At 38.3% G+C, this 27700-nt stretch overlaps 1 protein-coding gene across 1 annotated transcript; it reads right to left on the bottom strand.

Annotated features, from left to right (window-relative positions):
- Positions 1-471: 471 nt before the first annotated feature.
- LOC140235562 (calumenin-like) lies at positions 472-27700 on the bottom strand. Its single transcript, XM_072315568.1, is given in 6 exon segments — positions 472-737; positions 8610-8821; positions 11885-12124; positions 15515-15635; positions 19813-19893; positions 27261-27700. Coding segments are annotated over 6 exon segments (996 nt in total). The 5' UTR covers positions 27498-27700; the 3' UTR covers positions 472-632.

Genomic DNA, 27700 nt, shown 5'->3' with positions numbered 1-27700 from the left:
GCTGGATGAGAAGACTACTACAGTGTGTGAATAACTTAGATGTCACATGCGTACAACAATATAAGGAAAATATAAAGGGAATTTCACAAAATTTCATCTTATGAAAAAAGTTCAAATTCCCCCGACTCGTTACCGACAAATGTTATGGGTAATATTATTCCCCCTGCCTCTAGAAAGAGCCAAGTCAAGTGATCTTTTATTATGTGAAAAAAGTGAAAATATGTTGAATTTTCTTTATATTTTCTTTATACTGTTGTACGCATATGACTCACAAGCTGTAGTAGTCTCCTCATCCAGCGGTTCCAACACAAAAATTTTAAAAATTCATAACTTTTGCATCGATTGTCCAATTTTCCTCAAACTTTCACTGATGTGTTCTACTAACATTGTTGCATTCTCTCAATCCTTATGTTTATGAAGGTGGACTTGTCCTTTAAAGAAAGGACATGAGGACACTGACCATCACCGCTCAAAAAACAGCTGGACATCGAGTATCTTGAGATGTAACAATAATGACGATGATGATGATGATGATGATGACGATGACAATCACACTCTGCTGCTGTGGTGGATCATTCCAATCAGTCTACTGCATAGAATGTTTGTCTATCTTCAAAGGCAATAAATGGCGTCTAAAACTCGTCATGTCTTGTCAGAGCTTCTCCAAAGTCTGTTGCTTGGCTGCCAACAAAGAGGTCATACTTGGCAAGAATTTCAGCCTTGGTTAGCTGGCCATCCTGTGATGAGTCAGACAGAATGGAGATAAGAAGAAAAAAAGACCAAGAAAAGTATGTTAGCATACAACATAGAACGACAAAAGAAATGGTTTGTTGACTTTGGCTTGCATTTTCTAAAAAGGAAAAACAAAACACTAGAAAGGACAAATTGCATGCTGTATAGTCAAGCAGAAAGCATCAGCTTCTCATGCAATCACTTCCTCTCTCACTAGTATGTCCTACAGTGTACAATGTATGTGTATACATGACCTTTAAATTTTGATGCTGTTCAGTAATCTTGACTATGTGCCACAGATTGATTTTTAACCCCACATCAATAGACAAAAAGTCACATTTCCTACCAAATCTTATCTCATTACATCAACTTTTATTGTAATTTCTGCCAGAACTATACAGCCAAGAAATGACATCTTAATTTAGATTTGATTGAAACTTAACCACTCTCATTTAACCTTTCCTCCACAACCATGTGCCTGAATGACCAAAGTATAGTGATTTTTTTTACCTTAACCTTTAACCTTTAGCTTCACCATTCTGATCATTTCTCGCTATTCATTTGTACTCTTTTCCTAAAATGATATTTTGGCTTTTAACTAAACTCTACAATTCTATAAATGTACATTTTCCTTAACCTTTCTGACCCAATTGAAATAAAACTGCATAGCTGAAACTAAAGCTGATAAATGAGCACTACAAATTGTGCATCACAAAACGAACAAAAAGTCACATCCCTTGACTTTAGGTGAGGACTCAAAAAAGGTGAAATGGGTCAACAGAGTCAATCTTGAGTTTTTCATATTTTCTCAAAAAGCTATCCATCTTCTATATCATTCTTTAGTTTGGGATCATATCATGAATGGAAAAGTGTAATTTCAGCAGTGTTTCTACAACCCTTTTTAGGGAGAGAAGAAAATGATCAGGTATGTCTTAGAGTCCCCTTTTCATTTCTTGAAATCCTTTACACAATCTTCACTTTCAAGTCTAATAACTTTTGAAAGGATAACTCTACTACTTTGAAAGTTGGCATTAATCATAGACAGAATGGCCCGAATTCACAAAGGTGGTACAAATGAAACCATGGTTTAAACCATGGACAAAAACCATGAAGTGCCAAGTGTCGCACAGAATATGTGTGGCGCTCCGTCGGAATGAGTCAAAAGTCGCAAAAAATGAAATCGTAGTTATGCCTATAAGTGAATTCTACAGACTCTAAGCTTTACACTGATATGTAATACAACTCATTTCGACATCCCTATAGATCATAAAAACGAATATTAACTACGCTTATGATGTCAGTCCATTTTCTAAATAACGGAGAAAATCGCTCTCAAAGTTCAGGTTATGTTCAAGCTCACAACCTGTTTCTTTCACGGGACGAAACAATACAACAGTCCTGCTTAGCGACGGCGTTTACGCTCCATCGCACGAACAACCGTATAAGGCGATAGCTTGGGTGTGTAAGATAATTAACCAATCGCAGGACAGATCTATCATTAACGATTCTGACCAATACGGTAGTCCGAATGTAAACTTCGGTGCGTTTGTGTCCGTGCCGCTGCCGCCGCATGAATGAGTCGGTACGCGTTGTGTGTCGGCTGCGGTGTAGTTTGCCGCAAGTTTTTAACTCGCAAACAATAGGAAACAGTAGAAAGAAAAAAGGCAGGCAATGCGTATTACGAAAAGCATCTATAGCGAGAGCCGTTGATCGCTTCCATTCTCCTCCCATGTTGTTGTCAATGGAAACTATAGAGGATGCGTTTAGCAAGTACCAATACCTAAATCGAACCTGAGAACCTATTGTAGGCGGGCACACAATGCGTCTTACGAGAAGCGTCTTTTAGCGAGGGCGTTGATCGCTTCCATTCTCCTCCCATGTAGTTGTTGTCAATGGAAACTAAAGAGGATGCGTTTAGCAAGTACCAATACCTAGATAGAACCTGAGAACCCATTGTAGGCGGGGGTTCAAAATGAAGTTAATTAACGATAGTCGTCTTTTGAGATCGTATTCTTTGCGTGTACTAAAAACCCTCAAATTACGCACATGGTCGTAATGTTGCAGAACATCAAAAACTGCTTTCGCGTCTGTTCTGCTGCAGCTGTATACCTCCGTAACATTCTGAATTCCCGCCATATTAGGCACATTTCCTTTATAGGCGTTGCGTCCACAGTAATTATCGCTTATCAAGCTTGTCAATGCTGCACATACTATTATACGTATCAGAAGCAAAGGTTGATGTAGGCCTGACAGCTTCACGTTGGGTTTATAATTATGACTGTATCATGAATATACTTCTTATTCTCGGTCACTTTTGTAATACCATAGCATATAAAGAAGCGTTAACTTGTAGCTTAAGCTTATTTGTTTTCCCTCACATTTACAGTTACAATCTTTCTGCATTTGTGAAGTTGAGTATAGATAATTATACTGACAGATATTTTGAATTAATACTTTACGGAGGCCTTACTCATTTCGTTTTGTATTCACAAACCTTACTACAATTGCTTGATTACTTTCGTCTAAAGAAAACACCGGAAAGGGAACCGCATTTAATGTGTGTGTGTTTGTTTGTTGTTGTTTTTTTAACGAACCTAAGCTAATAGCGAACCACATTTCATTGTGTGATTAACGAACCTTCAGAATAATCAATTGAATCCCCCCACAAAAAAACCCACACAAACAAACAAACAAACAAACAAACAAACATTTCAATGTCATGCGTTGTCAATAGTGATAAAAGGCCCGTTTTTATTTAGTAGTGTGTCTCAGTACTCCTGTGTTTATTTTTAAGGATGTGCCTCTCCTTATGATTGCGATTGATGTTCAGCTATTTCTTTCCCTCAAGCTTGAAAAGGAAGCAGCTAAAATTCAGGCAAGGAGACGAGTTTTTTTTTTTTTTTTTCCATGAGATGCAATCATTAAGACACACAGTACGTGTTATTCCCGAAAGTTGTGTGATTGCTTATGCGCTAAAGAATTGTGTCCATTATATGTATCAGGCACTATACAAAACGGTTGAAATCTGCTGAAAGTTGAACTTTTCATTTCCATTTCAAGCGGGGATAGACTAGAAATTAGTTTGTCTATACTGACAGGAGACACTAGTTTTCCAGTACATACTCCGCATTTAAACAGTCGCCATATTTTCATGGTCAGAATCAGATACACACGTGATATTATCATAAAAATGAAAATACAAAACAACTAAACACGACTTATATGTACAAATATTATGAACTTCAATGAATTATATACCTACCTGTAATAGTCCGCATAAAAAACAAGCATGCCAAACAAATAATTTGATAGAATTAATAGAACACTCAGCGATATCATGCATGGCAGATCAAATCAAGTTCAATTGGTGAGAAAGCTAAATGAAGTTAAAAAGTTGACTTCTTTACGTTTCTCTTCCAATTTATGAATACAGAATTACACTATTGAAGCGGATTGTCTCTGTTGCGAACGATCGCCATATAAAGCATTTTTAGTCTTCTGAGCAAATCCGAATCCCTATATACTTTAATTTTTGCTTGATAATGTAATAACACTGGTTATAACTTTAAAAAGGACTCGCAAAATCAAAGTTTCAAACAGTATACTATAACATTACATTGAACACGGTGTATTTCAAAAAACATTTTGAATGCGTTGTGTGTTATTATGTTAATGGAATCAATCTGCCTTTTATTTTCCGTACGTAAAGCGCACAGAAACGAAACCAAATGTTACCAAATACAGTAGAATCCATTGTACGGGATGGTATTATCATTAGAAGAATATCCCATTCCTTTTTACTTTTATTTGCTTGAAGCAGTAGTCAAACCATGTGTCATTATCGTAGCGACATCACTTAGGAATTAGAATGTATGAAGATAATAGTTACTCATTTATTTCACGCTATTATTATAGCATTTACATTTTCCAACTGTTATTGACAGTATTATGGTACTGTATGGTTACGATTACGAATGTTGGTTATGAATTCAAAAGACTGGTTCATTAATCGAACTATGAAGGTAGCTGTTTTGAAAGTAGTTTGGTACAAGTTCGAAACGCAAACGAAATCATCGTCAAAGGGGGAACTGATAGCTCTAGAAAACTTGTTTAGGCCAATAAAGATTGCCGTATGCAATCCTTGTAGAAAGTTTTGACTATGGCCATCTTTTGAGTATTTTGAGAAATTATATAAAGAATTATTTGTTTGGATTATGCCAAGAATTAGTTTGAACTATGAGAATAAAAATGCGTGGTTACCTCAACAATGTCGTAGTTCGATTAGACATGATGGGTAAAGTGAATTCATGACTTGTTGACTAATCTTTGCTGATTGATGATCATTTCTGTATTAAAAACCATCAGATAAGTCTCGTAGATGATACCTCTGTAATCGTAGTCAAAATTCTTTTGAGCGATGAGACGAAAACCAACAAACAAAATGCCATGTATCATCGCTCGAGTTTCCAACATTTGGCGTCACCCGACCAACAATAAGTGACGAATCAAATGGAACATCATATTGTGGGAAAGCGGACTGTGTTACGATTTTTAAATGTTGCGAGCAATTCTTTAAAAAAAAAAAGAGAGAAAATGAGGCAAAGTTCAAGAAATTAGAAAAAGCACGTAAATGCAGGCGATCATGTTTAATAGTCAAAGTAAGAGATTACAATCGGCCATGCGGATGTATATGATTGCCTCATTTACATGTCTGATTTCTATAAACTATGTTATATTTAAATTTAAGTTCCCTTCCCTCCTTGATAAAAGTTGTGTTGGGTTTTCGCTAAAGGCATTTATTAGGACACGCTATAAAAACGACAACAAAATGACTACTATACATCAAGAGATGATCTATACATGAACCACAATAATTCTGTACGTTCTGACATAATGCAACTGCTTGTTTGTTTGTTTGTTTGTTTGTTTTGAATTACCATGGTCTTTGTCGGGGGAAAGATGAAGAAAAAAAGTAGAGTGTATCACTCTCAAATCCGAATGATTGCGATAAGTGTGTATTCCCGCCCTTTCTATACAGGTAAACGATTCATACTTGGTATGCTAATAATAAAAGCCTTGTGTCACGCAGAAGAACTGATTCCGGGATCACTTTTAACCTTTCATAAAATTCACGTTTTAAGATAGTAACGATAGCTTGTAGGAGATAAAGTAAGTTAGCTTCCCTGGCTGTGGCTCTGAACACAAAAGGGGACTGAAAAAATCTTTTACAAATTAGCAGACATAATGACGATCCTCCAACACTGTCGCTCCATTACGTCACTAATTCTGCTATCAATGGCGAAAAAAAAAAAAAGAATACTGGTTGCGTGATTATCCACCCCTTGATAGCAGGAAGTTTACCTTTCACTGTTCAAGGCTTCGTTGATGCGGGGTTTACTCAGATACAAGGCGTGAACAGTGTCGTCCGAGTCCTTTCATTCGGAATTCCTCAGAATACACAATTCAATAGGCAATTAGCGCTACTTCGCAAAGCTGTTAGCCAAATTCTTTGCAGACTTGACCTCTCACATGTCAGCTACACGTAAGACACGACAAACAGCTATCATTATACACATTCTGATTTTAGAAAAAATGAAGAAACACACTTTTGAGTAGCGACACAGCTTTCTGTCACTTTCTCACTGCAAATAGGTCCTACTTCTAAAAAATACACAAAATAATGACAAGAATCAGAATATCCTCCAAAGGGAACACGAGCTATTTGGGCATTGATAATGTTTGTCGTCCGATTTCTCTCCATGCCGTCGCGGCCCAAACCATCATAAGAAAATAGGGCAATAAGTTTTATTAATCGGGGAAATAAAATTACGCATTACATACATTTGGCTTTAATTATCATACGAATTGTCGAATTTATAAAGACGAGAATAATTGACAACTTAGGCCATGCTATCTCTCCAAAGATGAACTTTAAACAGCAAGTCACATACCAGGGAAAGAAAGTTATGATTATTTGAATGAATTCATTAATGAGGCCAATAAAAGTTGTAAAAGTACACACACACATATAGAGGTTTCAAGTTCGATATGTGATCATGTATTAGCTCATTGATAAAGTATCATAAATTTTGCGTGATCATTTGCTGGAATTATTATTTTTTTTTTCAGCGCCATTTGTGCGTCACATCAATCACCACTTCATGAAATGTGGTGCATGTATCAAACGCAACTCGCTAGTCATGCAATCAATAGCCTTGGTCAGCTCACTGTTATTACGTAATTAAGCCCTCGCCGCCACCGACGCCGCCGCGCGCACCATGCTCTGTTTTGACTTCAATGGGGTCAAGAGCAATGCTTCATTAGCATACGCCCTAGCAACGGAGGCGGAGTTTCACTCGGGCAAGAACAATAGGTGCGAAACGCAACGCAAAGGTGAGCATTCGAAAAAAATGAAACCGAAAAAAATTGTCGCAGAAAAACTGTGATTTGGGACACTTGTCTTCATTTTTACACGCTGAAATTTTCTGTACAAATAGATAAAATGTCAAGGAATCAAAATCCGTTATAAAAAAATTTCGACCCGAGCAGTGCTTCCCCTTCATTTTCGGCTCATTACGGGAAAAGTCCCCGTGCGACTTATGACTCATTTTGTCGGAGCGCCACACATATTTCGTTACGGAATTGGTCATTTCATCGACAAAATGACCGCTTCGTTAACGAAATTATCATTTCGTGGACGAAATGTTCATTTAGTTACAAAATGTTGTTATTTCATTGCAAAATAATCATTTCATCAACGAAATGACCGATTTTGTAATGAAATATTCCATGCAAAACTTGGCGCTCTATGGTTTTTTGTCCATGGTTTAAACCATGGTTTCATTTGTACCACCTTTGTGAATTCGGGCCCTTGTGTTGATTGAAGTGTATGCTTGATTTCAGCTTAATCTGATATCCCTTCATTGTTGTTGGTCCGGTGGTTTACATCCTGTGTTTTGTCCCTTTCATTGCACAGCTAACACGGCTTTGTAAAAATTAAGCGCTTGAATAGACCTTATACTTCAGAGCCTCTTTTTCTCAGTTCACTCTTTTCCAGAGTGTGTGCTTTCTTTCTAGTATTCAAGTAGGTTAGGGAAGTCCATTTCAGTTGAGTTATACATCATTTCATTTTAAAACTCTATCGTAAGAAATTCAAGCTTCACACTTTTCACCATTTGGAAAAAAACAAAACAAAAACAAAAACAAACCAAAAAACAAAACAAAAACAAAAACAAAAACAAAACCCTGATATCAAAAGTAGTCGGTATGTGGTTCTGGTAATGTAAACACATTGTATGCATCTATAGAGTAAGGTTATTTTATGCAATTCAACAATATTAGCTTCTCTGGCAGGACAGTGCACCACACACATTGGATCACTGCACAGCAGATTTCCAAACAATTCTGGCTGAGACATCATTCAGTATAAAGTGGACTATTGAGGTGTTTGTATCCCAGGGCCCTGTTTTATCAAAACATATAATCGATTTTAAATTCCCTTAACACACAGCCTGCCATAGACTTATGATAGAAATCAACTTTATAATCAATTTTAACCTGTTGAGGATGGTTTGATTTTGCTACAACATGCATTTCGCAAAGACGCTTGCCAGAGTATAGTCGGGACCTGTCCTCGATGGGTAAACTCTTCATAAAACAGAGCCCAGGGGGTTGTTTCATAAAGCTGTTCTTAAATTTATGAACAACTTACAAACGACTGGCGATCACTTCTGATGTGCTATACTTATCAGAATTTTCATGATTCAGAACACAAAAATTGATCACCAGTTGTTTTTCAGTCATTCGTAACTTTAAGAACAGCTTTATGAAACAGGGCCCTAGTGTCAGACTTTAGAAGTGGGCAACTCAGATCTCACCTTGTCTGTGTCTGATTCATATATAAGGTGCTTAGCTTCAGCCTCTGAATGGTCATAATCTTCTGGTAGAATCCACTGACCAATCTCCTCTTTGTCCATCTTACGGTCACCATCTTTGTCCCGGAATGCAAAGAACTGTTCCCTTTCACTGACCACCCAGTCTGGTTCGACGGCGCCATCTTTCTCACGTTCACTCTTGGGCCACATGTCACCTGCCATGTAAGAAGGAGGAATAAAAACACGGCTTCTGTGAGATCACAGCTTGGACAAAGATGATTAAAAATAATCCAACAAAAAAAAATAGTGAAAGCAAGATAATATTCTCTTGCTTTCAATAACGCCTTGCCCACCTTGGACGACTTAACATAATGTCAGAATTTCAGAGCTCGGGTATTTGTTCAAAATTCATCTTGTCACTGCCGGCAACCAAGTTAACCCTAACTTACCTGGGGGGGGGGGGGGGGGGGCCATAATGGGCCCCCCCCCCCCCCTCAACGAATTCCGCGACCATTCCGGCGCGCAAAATTTTTTGACCGCGCCACTCGCTGACTTTTTACTTTCAAGTCTCGCGCAACTTTTGAGACCAAATTTGTCACACCCAGGCATACCGTTCCGAAGCCACCCCCTTCAAAAAATTTTTGTCAACCCCAAAATTGCTCGAAAACGTGATTTTGTGTACAAAGTCAATACAAATTGTGTTTTTTCAATTAATTCATACAAAGATTCACATTTTTAATTTTAATGGCTGAAATCAATTTATTTTAGTATAATTATGCTTCAAAAAATGTGTATGACAAATTCTGCTGAAAAAACAACAAAAACAAAAATTCGAATAAACAAAGAAATACATAAAAAATTGATAAAACAATAAAAAACATAAGAAATTAATTTTGATAGTGATTTCTTTTTTTACGCACAAATGTTTGGAATGCCACTAGGAATATTTACACCAAAAATCAGCATTCCATAAGCTTTTATGAGCCAATTACAGACGAAAATTAGGTTTATGGCATATATTTGCATAATTAATTAATCTAAAATAGAAAATGCAATTTTTTTTTTAATTTAACTCGACAGTCTTGTAGATTATATCCGGCTTTATGTTCACGCAAAATTTTGCGTAATGCCATAATGTCATAATGCCATAATGCCATAATGCCATAATGGCCCCCCCCCCCCCCTTCAGATCTCAGCCGTTGATAGATCGCGCGATCAACGGCTGAGATCGGAAGGGGGGGCCATAATGCCCCCCCCCCCCCAGGATTTCAAGCTCGCTAAATAGCCCAGGCCCCGTTGCTAGAAACTTTGCGTTTAAACGCAACTTGCAACTGATTGTCACTGGCCAATCAAAATCATTGTTGCATGCATGTCTTCTTAATAGGGCAGACCCTGAGCCAATCAGAATGGTTGTTTCAAAATTAGCAATTATTTGCAATTGATTGCAACTTTCTTGCAACGGGGCCCTGGTAAGTTAGGGTTAAAGATAATAAAAAGTTTCGGTACCCCAAAAGCTTCCCTGAATTTCCTTGTCTTGGTTTGTGTTTCAGGTTAAAGTACGTTGTCTGTGAGAATTACTCGCCCCAAAGTGCTCTCATGTCTTAGTAATCATGCAATAATGGTTTCGTACCAGAGCCGACGCTGTACAGCGTCGATATACAGCGTCGATAAATATTGTACGAAACCACTGACTGCGACCAGCAGCGTGCAGCCCATTGTACGCATAGCTAAGGAGTTGACAGCGTCAATCATAGCTAACTGCGACCAGCAGTCTCGTATGACCAGTGAGGGGGCGTCGAAAAATAGCGTAATGGGGCTTCACATTGTAGCATTCAGGATCATGACAGAATTAAGTATCGCGGGTAAATGTCAACTTAAAATCCAAAAATTTCTTCGATTTGAAGACTTACCAATTAAGTTGAAGTATTGAAAACAGGCTTCGATCAACGTTTGGTTCTGCCAATAGTCCCTTTCTGTTCGAATTGATGACTGAATGTGACTCGGTCGAGAGGACCTTGGGAGAGCTACATACACTGGATACCATGGCCAGCGCATGCGCACACAAACATCTTATCCGTTCATGGATTTGAAATTTGTGTGCATGTGATGTGTTCGCATGCACTGGCTGTAGTATTCAGTGTACTGTATGTAGCTCTCCTAAGGTCCTGTCGACCGAGTCACATTCAGTCATCAATTCGAACAGAAAGGGACTATACAAAATGTGTGTAGGCAGAACCAAACATTGCCCGAAGCCTGTTTTCAATACTTCAACTTAATTGGTAAGTCTCCAAATTGAAGAATTTATGGGATTTTAAGTTGACATTTACCCTGCGATACTAAATCTGTCATGATCCTGAATGCTACAATGCGAAGCCCGATTACGCTATGCGTATGGGACTGCTGGTCGCTATGCGTATGGGGCTGCTGATCGCAGTTAATTGCATGATTACTAAGACATGAGAGCACTTTGGGGCGAGTAAGTCTCACAGTGTTAGTTATATGAAAGGTACTTTAACCTGAAACACAAACTTAAAGACAAGGAAATTCAAGGACACTTTTGAGGTACCAAAACTTTTTATTATCTTTAAGACTGGTGGTTGTGTCGCTGTCCACAAAGCATTAGATAACAGGTTCAAGTGCTGAGGTTCCTGGGTTTTTTTTTTTTTTTTTTCCAGCATGTCATGTGTGTTGAATTACAGATCAGCATTTGCGATCATACAAATTTCATTTGTAGAGGAAGACAATTGGATGAAAATTCACACCTCAATATACTTTATCTCTTTCTATAACTAAACACAAACAGTTACTTTGACAATGCCACAGTGACTCCAGTAGTCAGCCATGTAAATATGTAGTGAAGTTTTGTGCAGATTTTAACCTAATTCTTAACAGGCTAAAGACTAAAATGTGCCTATGCTATGAGGATGTCAAGCCTTTCTTGCAGGTGGAAATTAGTTTTACAGGTACTCATTATATTGTATGACATTGTGCTATGAATTGGACATGAAAAAAGAAATGGAATAGGGGAAGTCCAAAAGTGTCATGAAGTTGTTTGTGTGTTTTCTCTGAATGCTTTTCTGAATACTGCTTACAAGTGTTCATATTTTTGATTGTTGTTGGTCAGATTTTAAACATACTGGCAATTGAATTATTTTGTCACAGTAAAAGGCACTGACAGAGCCATCAGAGTGTGTGTGTGTTTGTTTTTCTTATAAACATGTAATACATGTAATAAATGATATACAAGTTGTATTAAAACAGAGGGAGTCTGTCCTCACCGATGTATTCCTCGATGTTGACAAAACCATCTCCATCTTTGTCGATGTCTTCCATCGTTTCCTCGACAACAATTTCTCTCATGTGTGGCTTTTCTTCAGGATGCAGGAAACCGACAAACTCCTCGTACGTCAGCTCACCATCATGATCAAGGTCAGCGACCTTCCATCGCTTCTTGTCCCGACGGATCATGGTGCGAAAGTCCATATGGTCATCCTCCTTCATCTTGGTCAGCTCATCCTCTGTAGGACAGGATGGGAAAATGACGGTAATATCAGTGACATTATATAACACAAACTGTGTAGGAATCAATCTCTTTGAGGCAGAAGCCTTCTAGTCAAACTCCACCTCTATGCTTCTCTGTATTTGTCTTGTGGACAGTGTTCATGTGTGAAAAGTGGGGGGGGGGGGGGCTTGCTTGTGACATGAGAGGACAAGGGATTTGTGTGTGGTAAGGAAAAGGAGAGGAGTCTGTGATAAGAAAAGGGAGAGGATTGTGGTAAAGAGGGGGAGGTTTGTGTGTGAGGAGAGGGATTGGGAGGCCTGGAATACCATTCTCATGCCATAAACTTATTCACATTGGCCTAACATGACATGGGACCCATCGCAAGACTGCTGATTTCATAAAAATTGAAATTTGAAAATTCAAAAACTTCATATTGTATGTCAGATTTCATGTAAACTTCAACTACACATTGTCGTATTGATCATACCAATTTCAAACAAGGAAAAGTAGAAATTACGCGGTGCGTAAAATGTGTCCCCGCCGGAAGTAGCATTTAGTAGCAAAATGTATAATATCGGTAAAAAATCAAGGTCAAAGGTCAAAGAAGTCAAAGGTCAAAATTCTGTGTAGAAGTTTTGAAGCCCTCACCTAGTGCCATCACAAAAAGCAAACGGAATCGAAATCGGGTTTTGATAGAAATGGCGAAGGAGTAGCATTTTGTAGCCAATGTACAAGTGTACAATATAGGTCAAAAATCAAAGTCAAAGGTCAAAGAAGTCAAAGGCCAAAATTCTGTGTAGAAGTTTTGAAGCCCTCACCTAGTGCTATCACATAAAGAAAACGGAATCGAAATTGGGTTAGAAATGGCAAAGGAGGAGCATTTTGTAGCCAATGTACAATATAGGTCAAAAATTGAGGTCAAAGGTCAAAGAAGTCCGGGTCAAAATTTTGTGTAGAAGTTTTGAAGCCCTCACCTACAGACTGTAGTGCCATCACATAAAGCAAACGGAAATGAAATTGGGTTAGAAATGGCGAAGGAGTAGCATTTTGTCGCAAAATGTACAATATAGGTCAAAAATCAAGGTCAAAGGTCAAAGAAGTCAAAGGTCAAAATTCTGTGTAGAAGTTTTGAAGCCCTCACCTAGTGCCATCACATAAAGCAAACGGAATCGAAATCGGATTAGAAATGGCGAAGGAGTAGCATTTTGTAGCCAATTGTACAATATAGGTCAAAAATCAAGGTCAAAGGTCAAAGAAGTCAAAGGTCAAAATTCTGTGTAGAAGTTTTGAAGCCCTCACCTAGTGCCATCACATAAAGCAAACGGAATCAAAATCGGGTTAAAATGGCGAAGGAGTAGCATTTTGAAGCAAAATGTACAATATAGGTCAAAGGTCAAGGTCAAAGGTCACAACTGAAATTCTGTGTAGAAGTTTCAAAGCTCCCATGTAGTGCTATCATATAAAGCAAACAGAATCAAAATTGGCTCATTTCCAAATGACAGAGAAGTAGCAAATTGAACATTTTGATCACACACGGACGCACAGACAGACAGACAGACGGACGGACGGACAGATGGACACACACACGTACGGAGCCCGTTTCATAGTCCCCTGCTCGAACTCGTTCGGCGGGGACAAAAAAGAAGTGAAATGTAAAGTATTTTAACTGTAATGCCGGGCTGCACACTAATCCATTTCAATTTCTGGTCTGACAGATAGGTCAGACCAGTAGGTACTCAGTTTTTTCCATTTCTTACTGGTAAATTTCAGAAAAAGGTACTGGTCTCACAGTGACTTTTACTGGTCAGGGACCATCAGACCAGTGTCAGCATGCAGCGTTGCTGTAATGATTATTTACTGTAAATGATGCTCAAAGAGAAATTCTGCAAAGATAAACTGAAACTTGGACAGAAATCTTCAGAGAAGATGTCTCCGAGAGAATGTCTCAGAGAGGATGTCTCCTCTCCCTTCACCTCTTGAGGACAGACTGATTGTGCTACAACACGCATTTCCCATAGACACATGCCCGAGTATACTCGGGACTCATCCTCCAAACGGGTGAACTCATGAGATCATTGGCTGAGAATGAGAAGGGTGTTACAGTACCTCAAACACTATGGCCTGAATTCACAAAGGTGGTACAATTGAAACAATGGTTTAAACCATGGATAATTTGTATGGAGCCCAAGTGTCGCATGGCCTATTTCATTAACGAAATGATCATTTCATTTCGTCAACGAAATGACTGATTTTGTAACGAAATAGGCCATGCGACTTGGCTCTCCATACAAATTATCCATGGTTTAAACCATTATTTCAATTGTACCACCTTCATGAATTCAGGCCTATGGCTTTAGAGGTAACTTAACACCTCTATCATTCTCAGCTTACGAGATTTGAACATATGTACATGTAAATGATGTACAAAACAGCATAAACATTGAAACAGCATGCACATACATGTACATGTAGTGTTACTATTGAACAGTCTGTACTTGTGTGTGTGTGTGTGTGTGGGGGGGGGGGGTGGGGGTCTACACTTACCAGAACAAAAACTGTTCATAAATGATACCGTATCTTATTAGCGTCATGATAACAGAATATTACTAGTAAAAATAATAATCATAGAATGTGTCATTTAACCTGTCGAGGACGAGTCCCGAGTATACTCGGGCAAAATCAGTCCGTCCTCAATAGGTTAATACAAATGTCTAGCTGGCAGAGATATTTTGGTTTTACACCGTAGGTCGAGGAGTGCAGTCTTTTGATAATACACTGGATTAGCTGCATTATTACATGATATAAGTATCTAGTAGAAACCCATAAAATTGCTTGGGTCAGCAGCCTAATTACCCTGAAAAATAGAAAATTGGTTTACAATTTTTTTTTTCTCCAATTTCTTGCATTTGCTTATAGGATTCATTATTTTTCCTACATGAATCTTTTTGATTACAAACATAATCTTAAAAGAAAATTTAATATGAGATAAGTTTGATATAGGTTTTCTAGCCTTGATTACTTTTCTTGTGCAATGTTTGTTGTCCTTATTCATTCCAAGCTGCTTAATCACCTGCCTTACAAGTTTTTAATAGTACGATGTGATCTTATTTGAGTAAGTAGGATGCAGGAGATTCAAGTGCATTAGTGAATAAGAGTTACCTACATACAGGTGACTCCTGTAACAACACAGTCCTTGGGACCAGTAGTTGTCTTTTGTATAGATAATCAAAACTTTGTTTAATAAAGTTGAACAAATAATACAAAGAAAGGCATCTAGATGATACAGTACATTTGGGTCTGAAACTTTCACTTCATTGTAAGATTTTGTGATAAACGTGCTCAGTATAGCAGGAGTCGGGTTCACTGAAGATGAAAATATTCCAGCCATACAACACTATGTCCTGACCTAATTCTTGCTCGTCTGCGCCGTACGTTCCTCGCATGTACTCGCTCCATCCAATCTTGTCGTCTTTCTGGCTGTTGACCACATTCCAGCGCTCTACCACATCCCTGTCAATTGCCTGCCGCTGTAAGGGGCGGGACATAATTCATTGGGGGACGCCATTCACTCTAGCTTGGCACCATTAGGTGTCAAACTTGGCAGCTTAAGATGCTTTGTAATCAATTCTAAAGCATGTATCTCGGAACCAAAGTTCTATTTGACGTAAAATGCTTCACCTTACACTATCAAACATACTATCAGTAAGTACGACTATGAAATTTAACAATCAAAACATCTTCCTAAAATGCAAGGAACAACTATTCAGCGACCCTAATTTTTTTTTATGCACACATTTTATTCTGGTAAACGGTGACAAGCAACTTTGGTTCCTTTCACTGCTTCCTGAACTGATTATTCCACATCCATATTAAAGTCACCTTCACAGATGATTGGGACATGTTTTGATGTGACAGGCTTTAGTGTTATGGGAGGTGAGGTGAGCTGCATGCAAGCCATATTAGCATGGTGAGTGTGTACACTCTGGTATCAAGTTGTGATAAATGTTAGTATGGCATCAGTCTAAGGCAATATTTAGCATTGGTCAGCCAGCAATGTTAATGCTGTAGTATGCAAAAATGAAAACAAAACACAAACTAATAAAATGTTTTGATAATATCTATGAATTTGATCTTTACCACTTTGTGACATGGTGTTTTAATCTCATGATCAGGTTTGTTGACAGGAATAATGTTCAGACTATCACTTTTCATTCTTGAGTCAAGAGCGTTACAGATTTTTTTAATCACATGAATACCTAATTTATCAGGTGGGTTACCTGAGGCCTGAAACAATCAATAATTTCATGTTACATCGTACTTTGAATGGTTCCTACTATACAGGGCTCACCAATACAAAATTTCACCTTCAATGTATGGCATTAGCAGATGCAAAGCAAAACCTTTTTATTACTAAACCTAGAAATCTCACCAGATAGGCCGCTGTATGTAGTCTGATTATATTCGTCCCAAGATATTTTCTGGTTCCCGTCAATATTGTGGCCCTTCCACTGCCTGTCAACATCGTCGTAAATATATCGGCTCTGTTTGCAAAACAACAACAATAATACAAGAATGAGAGAAGGCAAACAATAACAAACCTGGAACATTACTTTTCATGTCTGCCACCCCCCCCCCCCAAATCAAAAAAAAAAAAAAGTCTTTGGTTTTAAGCCTGCATTTTTCCTCTTAAGAATTCACAATTCTTTTGGAAAATGCCTGAAAATAAATCTGAACCATTCAGCCATTTGATTCCATGTTTTTATTTCAATGTTTAGGGCACAGAACTGGGTTTATGAAGGACCTCATAATAGAAAGCACAGCAATTATGCAGAATAACGTAGAAATACTGCCTGCTTGGTGAGTATTGCCCACTGCCATGTATGTGCAATTGCCTGTTTCAGCCACTTTACTTTAAGTTTAAGGACAGACTACACACAGCTGCCTATGAAGTTGCTTCACTCTTGCACAAAAATCAACATTGTACACTGTACCTTCCCAACAAGAGCCGCAGAGATTTGACAGAAATGTACCCTCATAATATCAACTGAATTTAGCTGAGATTACCTGCTTGAGTCCCCCCCCCCCCCTCATTTTGCAATAGTTTTAAAACAAGAAAAGAGCAAAGTGTTTTCCCTTTCTTTTTTGTGGCACTTAAACACTGTCACTGAAGTCACAATAAATTTAACATCAAATCTGAGAGTATGGACAAGTAAACTCGATAGACAAAATGACTGTACTGTACGTAAAAATAGCTGCCATGCAGGAATTCATCCCAGGGGACAAGTAACACAAACTTTATCATAAAGGACGGTGAAAGCGAGCCCTTTTATACTGAGGGTAAACAAACCAAGCATACTGATGTGAATTGGTGTGAATACATGGTGAAATGCAAGAGCTATGGTAAATTAGACATGTCAGAGGATTAACTATGACCTACAAGTATACATTAATGCATTTCATGTTTAAATGCTTCTCAAAGCTCAGCATGCGGTGAGGGTCAAAGAGCAAAGAATAGAAAGAATAAAACATATTCCAGCTGGTTGACAAACCAAGCTGGTCAATTTGGAGGAAAATTCTGTGCAGCTGTAGATCATCATGTTTAATCAAGAATCAATCAAGTATCAATTAATTGAAAAATAATTGAATACTGAACTAAAAATTCAGTATGTTCTAAATCTTCCTATTTACAATCAGTTTTAATTTAAGCTTAAAGGAGTAATTCCATGCATCTATTAGGGACAAATGTACAGTAAGTTCTTCCATTCAAATTATTTCCACTGGAAAGAGCATTTGGCTAGAACATTAATCAGAAACAGGTAACAGTCTACTTCAGTCAGGGATGACAATGACAAGGAAAAAAAAAAAAAACTTTCTTGATGACTAATTATTTCCTTACATCTCCCCACACAGACCTGTCTGATTCTAAATATCTCAGTGAGTGTACAATAAACTCAGGAATAAGATCACTCTCCCACTTTCATTGCACAAATTATGATGGCACCATATTGTATAATACACTTTTTAAGTGAAACAATACACCTTTTATCCACATTGTGGCATAAAATTTGGAAAGTTGGAAAGTTGGAAAGTTGCTTAGATCATCTCTCAGTCAAGGAGGCAGGTTCTGTCTTTTTGACACCTTGGAGAATTCCTTTCGAAAGAAGAAATGGTGTATTTTAAATGCAATGTAATCAAATATTAAAGGACAAGTTCACCTTCATAAACATAAGGGTTGAGAGAATGCAGCAATATTAGTAGAACACATCAGTGAAAGTTTGAGGAAAATTGGACAATCGATGCTGAAGTTATGAATCTTTAAAAGTTTTGTGTTGGAACCACTGGATGAGGAGACTACTAAGGCTTGTGATGTCATATGAGTACAACAGTATTTAAAGAAAATGTAAAGAAATTCAACATATTTTCACTTTTTTTGCATAGTACTAAAAGAGCACTTGACTTGCCTCTTGCTAAAGGCAATGGGAATAATATTACCCATAACATGTCAGTAACGAGTCAAGGGAATGTGTACTTTTTTCAAAAGATTAAATTTTGTGAAATTCTCTTTATATTTTCGTTATATTGTTGTACGCATGTGACATCATACACTGCAGTAGTCTTCTCATCCAGCGGTGACTGCACAAAAACTTGAAAAATTCATAACTTTTGAACGGATTGTCCGATTTTCCTCAAACTTTCACTGATGTGTTCTACTAATATTGCTACATTCTCTCAATCCTTATGTTAATGAAGGTGAACTTGTCCTTTAACTCTAGCCTTTTACTTCATTTGCTGCAAATTTAGCATGAATTAGCTCATAATTATGAGGGCTATGCAATACAGCATGAAAATGGATCTCAAATTTTAACAATGACAAAAGTCATTCCCTTTATAAAAAATAAACCTACAAAAGTTGGCCAAAAAAAAAAAAAAGCATTAATAGAGGACAAAGTTACTTTTAAATGCACTTTTTGCTTAACGCTGATGTCTACTCGTATTGACCTCCATGTAAAGACCCATGTCAGTGTGGTGCATGCTTCTACGGGATATTAGTAGAATTAAAAGGCTTGCATAAATTTGTACATTTCAATTAAAATATATAGTCATGTACAATGTAAGACTCCAAAACTTTTTCACTACAGTTTCAATTGACAAGTATCAAAGTACTACTGGCTTACTAAAACTCTTAATATTATTCATCTCAATCTGTTAACATCAACACCCCTGCATTGATTTGAAACCTTACCCTACATGAATATTATTTTTAACAACTTTATCATTCTGCCTCCCAGTCAGTTATTGTGACATAATATTTTTTTTTTTTATTTTCACATAAATATATGATATATTCATTTCTTGCTTGGACTGGTTTAAAAAACAAAAAACAAAAAAGAAGAAGAAGCTACACACAAACTTTTGACCTCCCTTAGTATATGTAGGCCCTATGTAACATATTTAACAGCTTTAAGACAAAGGGATAGAATTGAAAGAAGAAATCTGGCTTCAGAACCACAAAGACATCAATGCTCTGTCTTCCAGTTTATTTCATTATAGAATTTCCAAAAGCTGTACTTTTACCCACCCATACTAGATGAAATTATTTTGTTTTCTTTTAGCATCTGAACATTAGCTCCATAGCTTGTCTGTATCACAACTAAAAACCTTTCTCTTTGGAATAAAGTTTCAGAGAAAAGAAGATAGTGTTACCTGCTGATGAATGATCCATTCCTTCAGCTCCTCTTCCGTCACAAAGCCATCCTTGTCTTTGTCAATCTTTTCCACAATTTTCTGCAAAACAATATTTGTCACTTTTTGATAAACAATATATATATAAAGACTCATGATTCTGCTGAATTGTCATAAACATTTGAAGTGTACTCAATTATACAGTGTACTTTAGTATCATAGTACCATGTAAGACACACAAATCTATGAAGGACAATGTCCAACATTCAAATACTGGAAATTCTGTCCTGCACTCCTCGATCAATTGTTCATGAGTACTAAAGGGCACCATACCCTTAAATATCAACCCAACATGTACCTATCTACAAATACATGCTGCATGCAGTGTTATTTCTTTAAGAATAAGCAATCTATATGTCATTACAGTTTCAATCATTAACAGCAAATATTAGGGCAATCCATGGGTTTCCATCAAGCAGGTCCGTATTACAGTAGTTTATTTTTTTTTCCCCCTCAAGTGCATCAGTCACAATATCACAACTAGACTAGTTTATTTCCACCAAACAAATTCCTAGCCTACCACTTTTGATAAAGGACAGCAGACATGTCACAGACTGCTGGCTTTGATTCTGAATACTCTAATTTGTGGGACGAATCTATCTATTTCCATTAGGAGGGTGCAATTTGTTTTGAAGTTCTCTCCTTCAGTCAGAGCGACAAGAAAGGGCAAGGGGAAAAAAAGCAGTTCACATCAGTAGCTGCCTAATTCTGCTGAACATTTTTAAGTGTTTTTGTATAGATTTCTACACATGAAGTCTGGCAATATTCATGGCAAGATTTTCATTATTTACAGCCATGGCCACAAAAGTTAGCTCATTAATAAGATTAAAATGGCAAAGAACATCGTGGAGCATAGCCCGACCAGACGCCAGTAGCATGGCAACTTCTGTACAGCAACAGGGTTGTGTATAGTATTAAGCAGCTCTACGCAGCTTGCAGAGTATCTCAAAAGCTGATACTACAGACATGATTGTTAACACAAGTTCCTGTTGTAGCTGCAAGCATTAACCAACATTGTGGTGCAGCTACAGACAGGCCCAAGCTCTTCCTTTCTGAATCTCTGCATCCAATACAGTAGCCATAAGTCACACTCACAGAACTATATTGTCCAGAGCCTTATTTATCAGACCCAGCAGAGGTGGTGCTGCGCTGCATTGACATGTGATATGCATGCAATGCGCAATGCCTTTTATTAGTTTTACATACATGTAGCCATATAGGTCTATATAAGGGCAAGTCCAAGATATCGCGCACCTTACGTATGGGACATTCAGAGATTTCAAACCTCTGAAAAGTAATGAAGGAGCACTTGGATTTTATTGTTTATCATCAGGAGGACTGGTATCCTTGAGAAGAATATTGTGTTTAAGTTTGGTGTCATTTGACCTTGGGTTGATTCATTTTATTAAGAAAAATATGCCAACTTACGTATGGGAACCAGAGAAAAACTGGATTTTTCAAATAAAGTTTGAACTGAAAATTCTCTGAAAGTACCTTACTGATCAAGTTCTGTTTGGAAGTGAAGAAAGGTACAATACTGAAGTATCTTTCAGCAAAGTTTCACTGCAAAAGAATAAAGCATATTTTCATGAAGTTGGTTTAATTAACGAAAGTACACCTTACGTATGGGACATGGCTCAACTTACGTATGGGACATTTGTCTTTAGTGCACAAATGCATTCATGGGAATGACTTTAAATTTCCCCATAGTGTCATATTCAGTTCCACAAATCATGCTACAACATGTAACAAATGAAATAGACTTCTAAGTGGGTAATTTCCCGGTTCAGGTACCCAGCAAAGCTAAAATAAAACAAATAAAAGTAATTACCAATTTACAATTAAATGTCTTAGTTTGGATTCCGTCATGCATTAACACTGTCCTCATGATGTCTACACATGCAGATATAGTATACTGACACTCTATTTCTAGCCCATTTGTAATTACTCTAGTCAATATTTTTTCATCAAATGAAAAAAAAAATGAGCAAATTCTAGCTTGTGACCTTGATATAGCATACATGTACATGTACAATAACTAATTTGTAGTCTTGATAATTTCACTTTAGAATCAAATGTCATGTACAATGTATTTGCAGATACAGTTTGAAGTGGGTACTTTCAGTAGCTCTAGGCTTACCTTGCAAGTTGTCTAAGTTTTTATAAAGCTTTATAATTGTTTGAAATGCAGCACAAAACACAACAACAAGAGTACTTCATTTTGCTCTGTAATCATCATGTTTTGCCATGTGAATTTCAGCTGAACTGCAAACTCAATCAAATTTTAATGAAAGTTTTTAGATTTTAAGGAGATAGAAGAATGTATGTACCAATGCTGTTTCTGTTTTTTTTTTTTTCAAATGCTTGGCTTCGTGTCTATGAAACCAAAGACGACAAAATTTGTGCTACTTTGTACATACATACATGCTTGTGTAGTGATACAGGAAAGATTATCATTTGCACATTCAAATCTAGATTTGAAACACTTAAGTAACTCACTGATCTGCAAATTACAATTTTGAATAAATTCTAATAACCTCATTTGATCATACACTACCAGATTGCAGTGTATGTTGATAATTGTGTAGATGTGGGGTACAAGTAAGTATGAGTTGATGAAGGTGTCTCAGAGCACATCTGTCTCTTCAAACACAAAATAGAAAAGAAAATTGAATTTCCTATTTGTTTGTGTAATTTGTGTTTTAGCACTCCAACCACAGAACCAGTATTGATATTGTGGTTTATAGCAAATGTAAACTATAGTCTTCATTTTACAGGATTTTCAGAATCATGATTCATGACCTTGATAAGTCATGACATATTCTGAGGGTGAACAGTTGAAATATTAACAATCATATCAAAATAAAAAGTACAAGTGTACTCTCATAGGGTTTTCCTTTGCTATCAACTCAAGTAATGACAAAGTTACCTGCTCACACCTTAAGTGATTTTTCTTTTCAGTAAGACCTATAATGTTGTCATTGATGCGCGCCATAAGCACAATTGTTTTGAATTCGCTTTTGAGGCTGTACAACCTGTGGTACATGCTGAACAGTGTACTGCACCTAAAATGACACTCAGAGAATCCCATTCTTGGACAAAGTCATTTTGTAGAGAGGTAAAGTTGAAAATGAAACTGAATTAAGAAAATGTCCAATATCAAAATGTTAACGGGGAATGTTAATTCAAGACCAGCTGCACAGCCTGTAATGAAAATAAGAAATACAAGTATAAATGAATATTCTTTATTTTCCTTTCTTAATCATAGAATGACTCAATAAATGCTGTTCTTACACTCTCCTGAGGTCATCTGAGTAGGAGAGGCAGATATATAGACATATTCTTCAGAGTGGGTGCAAAGATAACCATTAACCAAACAAATGTAAGGACATATAGCATCCATGTCAAAAGGCGGTTTTCCATTCACTTTGCATGTAATGTCCCATACGTAAGGCATTTGTCCCATACGTAAGCAAACTTTAATTAGTTATAAGATGAAGGACTAATTAAATTTCCTCATTTAGTTTTGCTATTCTGGAGTTGAAATGAATAAATTAGAACTTCTAAAGTATGATTGGTCAATGTTACAAATCTTCAGAAAAACTTAAAAACATACTCAAATCCTTACGTATGGACACTATGTTCTGGGAAAGTGCATATTTGCATAATTAATGTGCTGACCTTGTCTTACCAATTGCAGATTATACTAACTCATACAGGGGTCATGTCCATAAAGGAACTAGGTCAAGGACAAATTCAACTGATTTTAGATGAATATTTATAATTTGTCCCATACGTAAGGTTGTTTTTGATTTATGCAAATCAAGGCCATATTTCTTGCATAAATTTGCATAATTCAATATTTTCTTTGCTGGAAACATATGATTTAAACTCTTTGGCTACAAGATGATATCAATAACTTTTTGATAAAATCAAGATGAATTTTGAGCATCTGAGGGGACATTATCTTGGACTTGCCCTAAAATTATTTACTTTGTCTGCTTGAGCTTGAGTCTTGACTGTGTTGGGCATTAGTAATGTATAGGCCTAGACCTAGTTGTGTATACCGACGTATACCTTATACGGCAATCATGGCAATGTTCCCTATCACACTGATTCACAGTAAGTTTATCAGCCCCACGAGAGTTCTTTGCAAGTTGTGTGTTGGCATCGCCTGGCATCGTCAAATCGTAGCCTAGTGTAGTGTAGTACAATTACTATTGTCTAGACTATAATGTAGCGAACACGCGAAAAAGTATTATCGGTACATGCAGATTCTACAGTGTATACAGAAACTACCAGTAGGCCTACGCCTAGGCTACTGCTGTATTGCAAGTGCCATGTTGAGGTCGTAGTAGCATGGGCGTAAATCTCGGGGGGGATGGGGGGATATATCCCCCCCTGAAATGGAGGGGGGGATGGCCTGTACAATCATCCCCCCTGAATTTTTTGAAAAAATGGAGGAAGCAGAAATGTGATATGTATCAATTTTGGCATATTGCATGACGTTTGTACGCCGGCCTTCAGACAGGTAACAGAGCTGAACAATATATGCTATCTTGTAGGAAAATGTTATACACAATTTTCTGAGGCGCTCGCTCGCTTCGCTCGCTCGCGAAGAAAGTAACATCGACATACACTGCGAGGTATGGCTCAGACGTTGACAACGTCTAATAGTATAGGCCTACATGTACAAAGTTGTAAACATCCTATGACGCGAGTAACTGGGACCATCTGCAAATATGTACAAAAACAAACAAACAAACAATAACAAAAATATCGCCATAATTGAACCCCTCCATTTCCTGAATCAATATTGAGAAACGACAGTGACTGATGACTCAGTCAGGATACATCTATGGGCATACCCAGGGAAGATCAGGGGCGTCGAATCTATTGGGGGGGGGGGGGAGGGGCATTTGCCCCGCCCCTATACAGATGTGTTTAGGCAGACAAATCATTTATCCCCCAAGCACATTCCCGAGATGAGGACAAATCTCGAACTTTCTTAATGGAAAATATTGTCCAAATATCGCCAGAATTATGCACCAGATCGTTGTATTGCAATCATAAACATGCAAATGCTCTGCTATACAGGATCCCTTTCGATAAACTTTGTACACTTTTGATATTGACGAATATTTCCCTAATTTATCAAAGAGTGTGGAGCACCCTCATATTATGAAGAGGCGTCGATGGGGGGGGGGGGGGGTGGTTCCCCCATAAAAGTGGGACAAACAAAAGCGAAAAATATAGCTACAAACGGCAGTTTTTGGAGTGTAAATGTCAAAATTTTAAAGCTCGCTCGCTCCGCTCGCTCGCATTAAACCGCTATGCCATTCTCCTGATGTTGCTGCCAGTGATTGACAGCAGTTGCGCTCGGTGCGCCCCCCCTTAATTGCCAAAGCGAAAAATATAGCTACAAACGGCAGTTTTGGACTGTAAAATGTCAAAATTTTGAAGCAGTCTCGCTTCGCTCGCTCGCATTACTAATCATTATTCCATTTTCCTTGTGTTGCTGCCAGTAATTGCCAGCAGTTTTTGCCTGGTGCGCCCCCCCCCCCCCCTTAATTTCCAAAGCGAAAAATATAACTACAGCCGCTGTTTTGGGACTGCAAAATGTCAAAATTTTGAAGCTCGATCGCTTTGCTCTCTCGCATTTAACCATTATGCCATCCTCCTGATGCTGCTGCCAGTAATTGCCAGTAGTTTTCGCCCGGAGCGCCCCTTAATTTCCAAAGCGAAAAATTACAGCCACAAACGACAGTTTTTTAGACTGTAAAATGTCAAATTTTCAAACTTACTCGCTTCGTCCCTCGCATTTATTCATTATGCCATTCTCATGATGTTGCTGCCAGTAAATGCCAGTAAATTGCCAACTGCCAGTAAACGCCCGGTGCGAACCCCTAAATTCCAAAGCAAAAAAATACAGCCACAAAGGACAGTTTTTTAGACTGTAAATATCAACATTTTCAAGCTCACTTCGCTCGCTCGCATTTAATCGTTATGCCTTTTCCTGATGTTGCTGCCAGTAATTGCCAGGAGTTGCGCCCGGTGTGCCCTCCCCCCCCCCCCCCTTAATTTCCAAAGCGAAAAAATACAGCCACAAACGGCAGTCTTTGGACTGTAAAATGTCAAAATTTTCATGCTCGCCCGCTCCGCTCGCTCGCATTAACCACGACATGTATGTCATTCTCCTGATGTTGCTGCCAGTGATTGACAGCAGTTGCGCCCGGTGCGGCCCCCCTTAATTCCAAAGCCAAAAATATAGCTACAAACGGCAGTTTTTAGACTGTAAAATGTCAAAAATTTCTAGCTCGCTCGCTCCGTTCGCTCGCAATTAATTGCTATGCCATTCTCCTGATGTTGCTGCCAGTGATTGACAGCAGTTGCGCCCGGTGCGGCCCTCCTTAGTTTCCAAAGCGAAAATATAGCTACAAACGGCAGTTTTGGGACTGTAAAATGTCTAAATTATTAATGCAAGAGATTTCATCGTGGGAGGGGGAAACCTCCCCTACCATACCCTCCCCCCCCCCCACGCTGCTTCGCTCCTCCGTGGCACATAACCGCTCCTCCTAAGATCAAATCCAGTCTACGCCGGTGATAGGCCCCATTATTTAGTAGGCCTCACAGTGATGTCGCACAGGCGGAGCAAGAGCTGAAATACCACGATTTAGTCATTCAATAATATATTGTGAATATTTCATTTTCTTATTGTTTTTTAAAGAAAAGAAAACAAAATTTCACCAAAATTGTGCACCAGATCGCTGAATTTCAGGTCTGAAAATGCAAAATCTTCCTCGGGTGGGAGAGGGATACACACCCTCCCCCGTTCGGTCGTTCCGCTCCCTCTCACAGATATTTCATAAACAAAAGAAAATGTTTTCATACTTTAAGTTCTCATTTTCCGCCGAAAGTCATCTGACAAGCAAAAAAAAACAGCAACAAGAACAAAACGTCTTCATATTTTTGCTGCCACTTTCCTCCCACTATAACTTATTCCATGCAAAAGAGTGGGCACTTCCTCCCACTATAACTTATTCCATGCAAAAGAGTGGGACATCCGATCCCTGTAAAGTGTGTGTGTGTGTGTGGGGGGGGGGGGTTCACCAAGCTTCCCTCCCCCCCCCCCCCCCCCCCCCCAAGGCTGCGCCGGTCCGGGTTATGGGCTTGTAATCGTGGTGATGGTGACCATCCCCCCCCCCCCCCCCCCCACTCCTCAGTACGGATATTTTACGCCGTTGCGTAGTAGACTCTATAACGTTAGGGGTCTAGACTAGATCTAGTTGACTCTAATAATATGTTAGGCCTAACGTAAAATTTGATTTATTTGTGGCGACATGACCCTAGGCTAAACTCTTCAATGATCATCGGGCATAGCTATGGTTACTTTGAAAGCGAAAGAAGACGTTTGCTTACCCGAGTCTTTCCATGCTTTCTTCCGGGCTGAGATTGTCGAAAGTCTTCGCTTCTTCATGGCCCAGGAATGCATCATGATCATAGTCTGGGTTGTGCTCGTCTTGCCCGTAGTGTTCCTCGTCGCTCAATTTAGCCTCTTCCTTCACACGGCTCTTGTCTGCTGGCTTCGCCATAGTTACGGCGATCAGCAGCGTCAGGAACAGGCACACAATCACCGAGCTTTTCATCGTGGACGGAATATTTGTTGAGATATACTGAGTAAATATTTGGCAGGAGGGTAACGTCGCAGGCAAACAACACTGGACAGGTTCCACAATCTATCCCACGAGATCGGCATAAAGACTGGAGATAGTTTGATGGAAATTGGAGTGTTATTGCCCAGTTTTTAGCCAGACGTTTACGCTGACGTGGAGCAGACTGGATCGTGACG

Source organism: Diadema setosum, chromosome 12, assembly GCF_964275005.1.
Source record: "Diadema setosum chromosome 12, eeDiaSeto1, whole genome shotgun sequence".
Taxonomy (NCBI): domain Eukaryota; kingdom Metazoa; phylum Echinodermata; class Echinoidea; order Diadematoida; family Diadematidae; genus Diadema; species Diadema setosum.
This window is presented reverse-complemented; position numbering and strand designations above follow the sequence as displayed.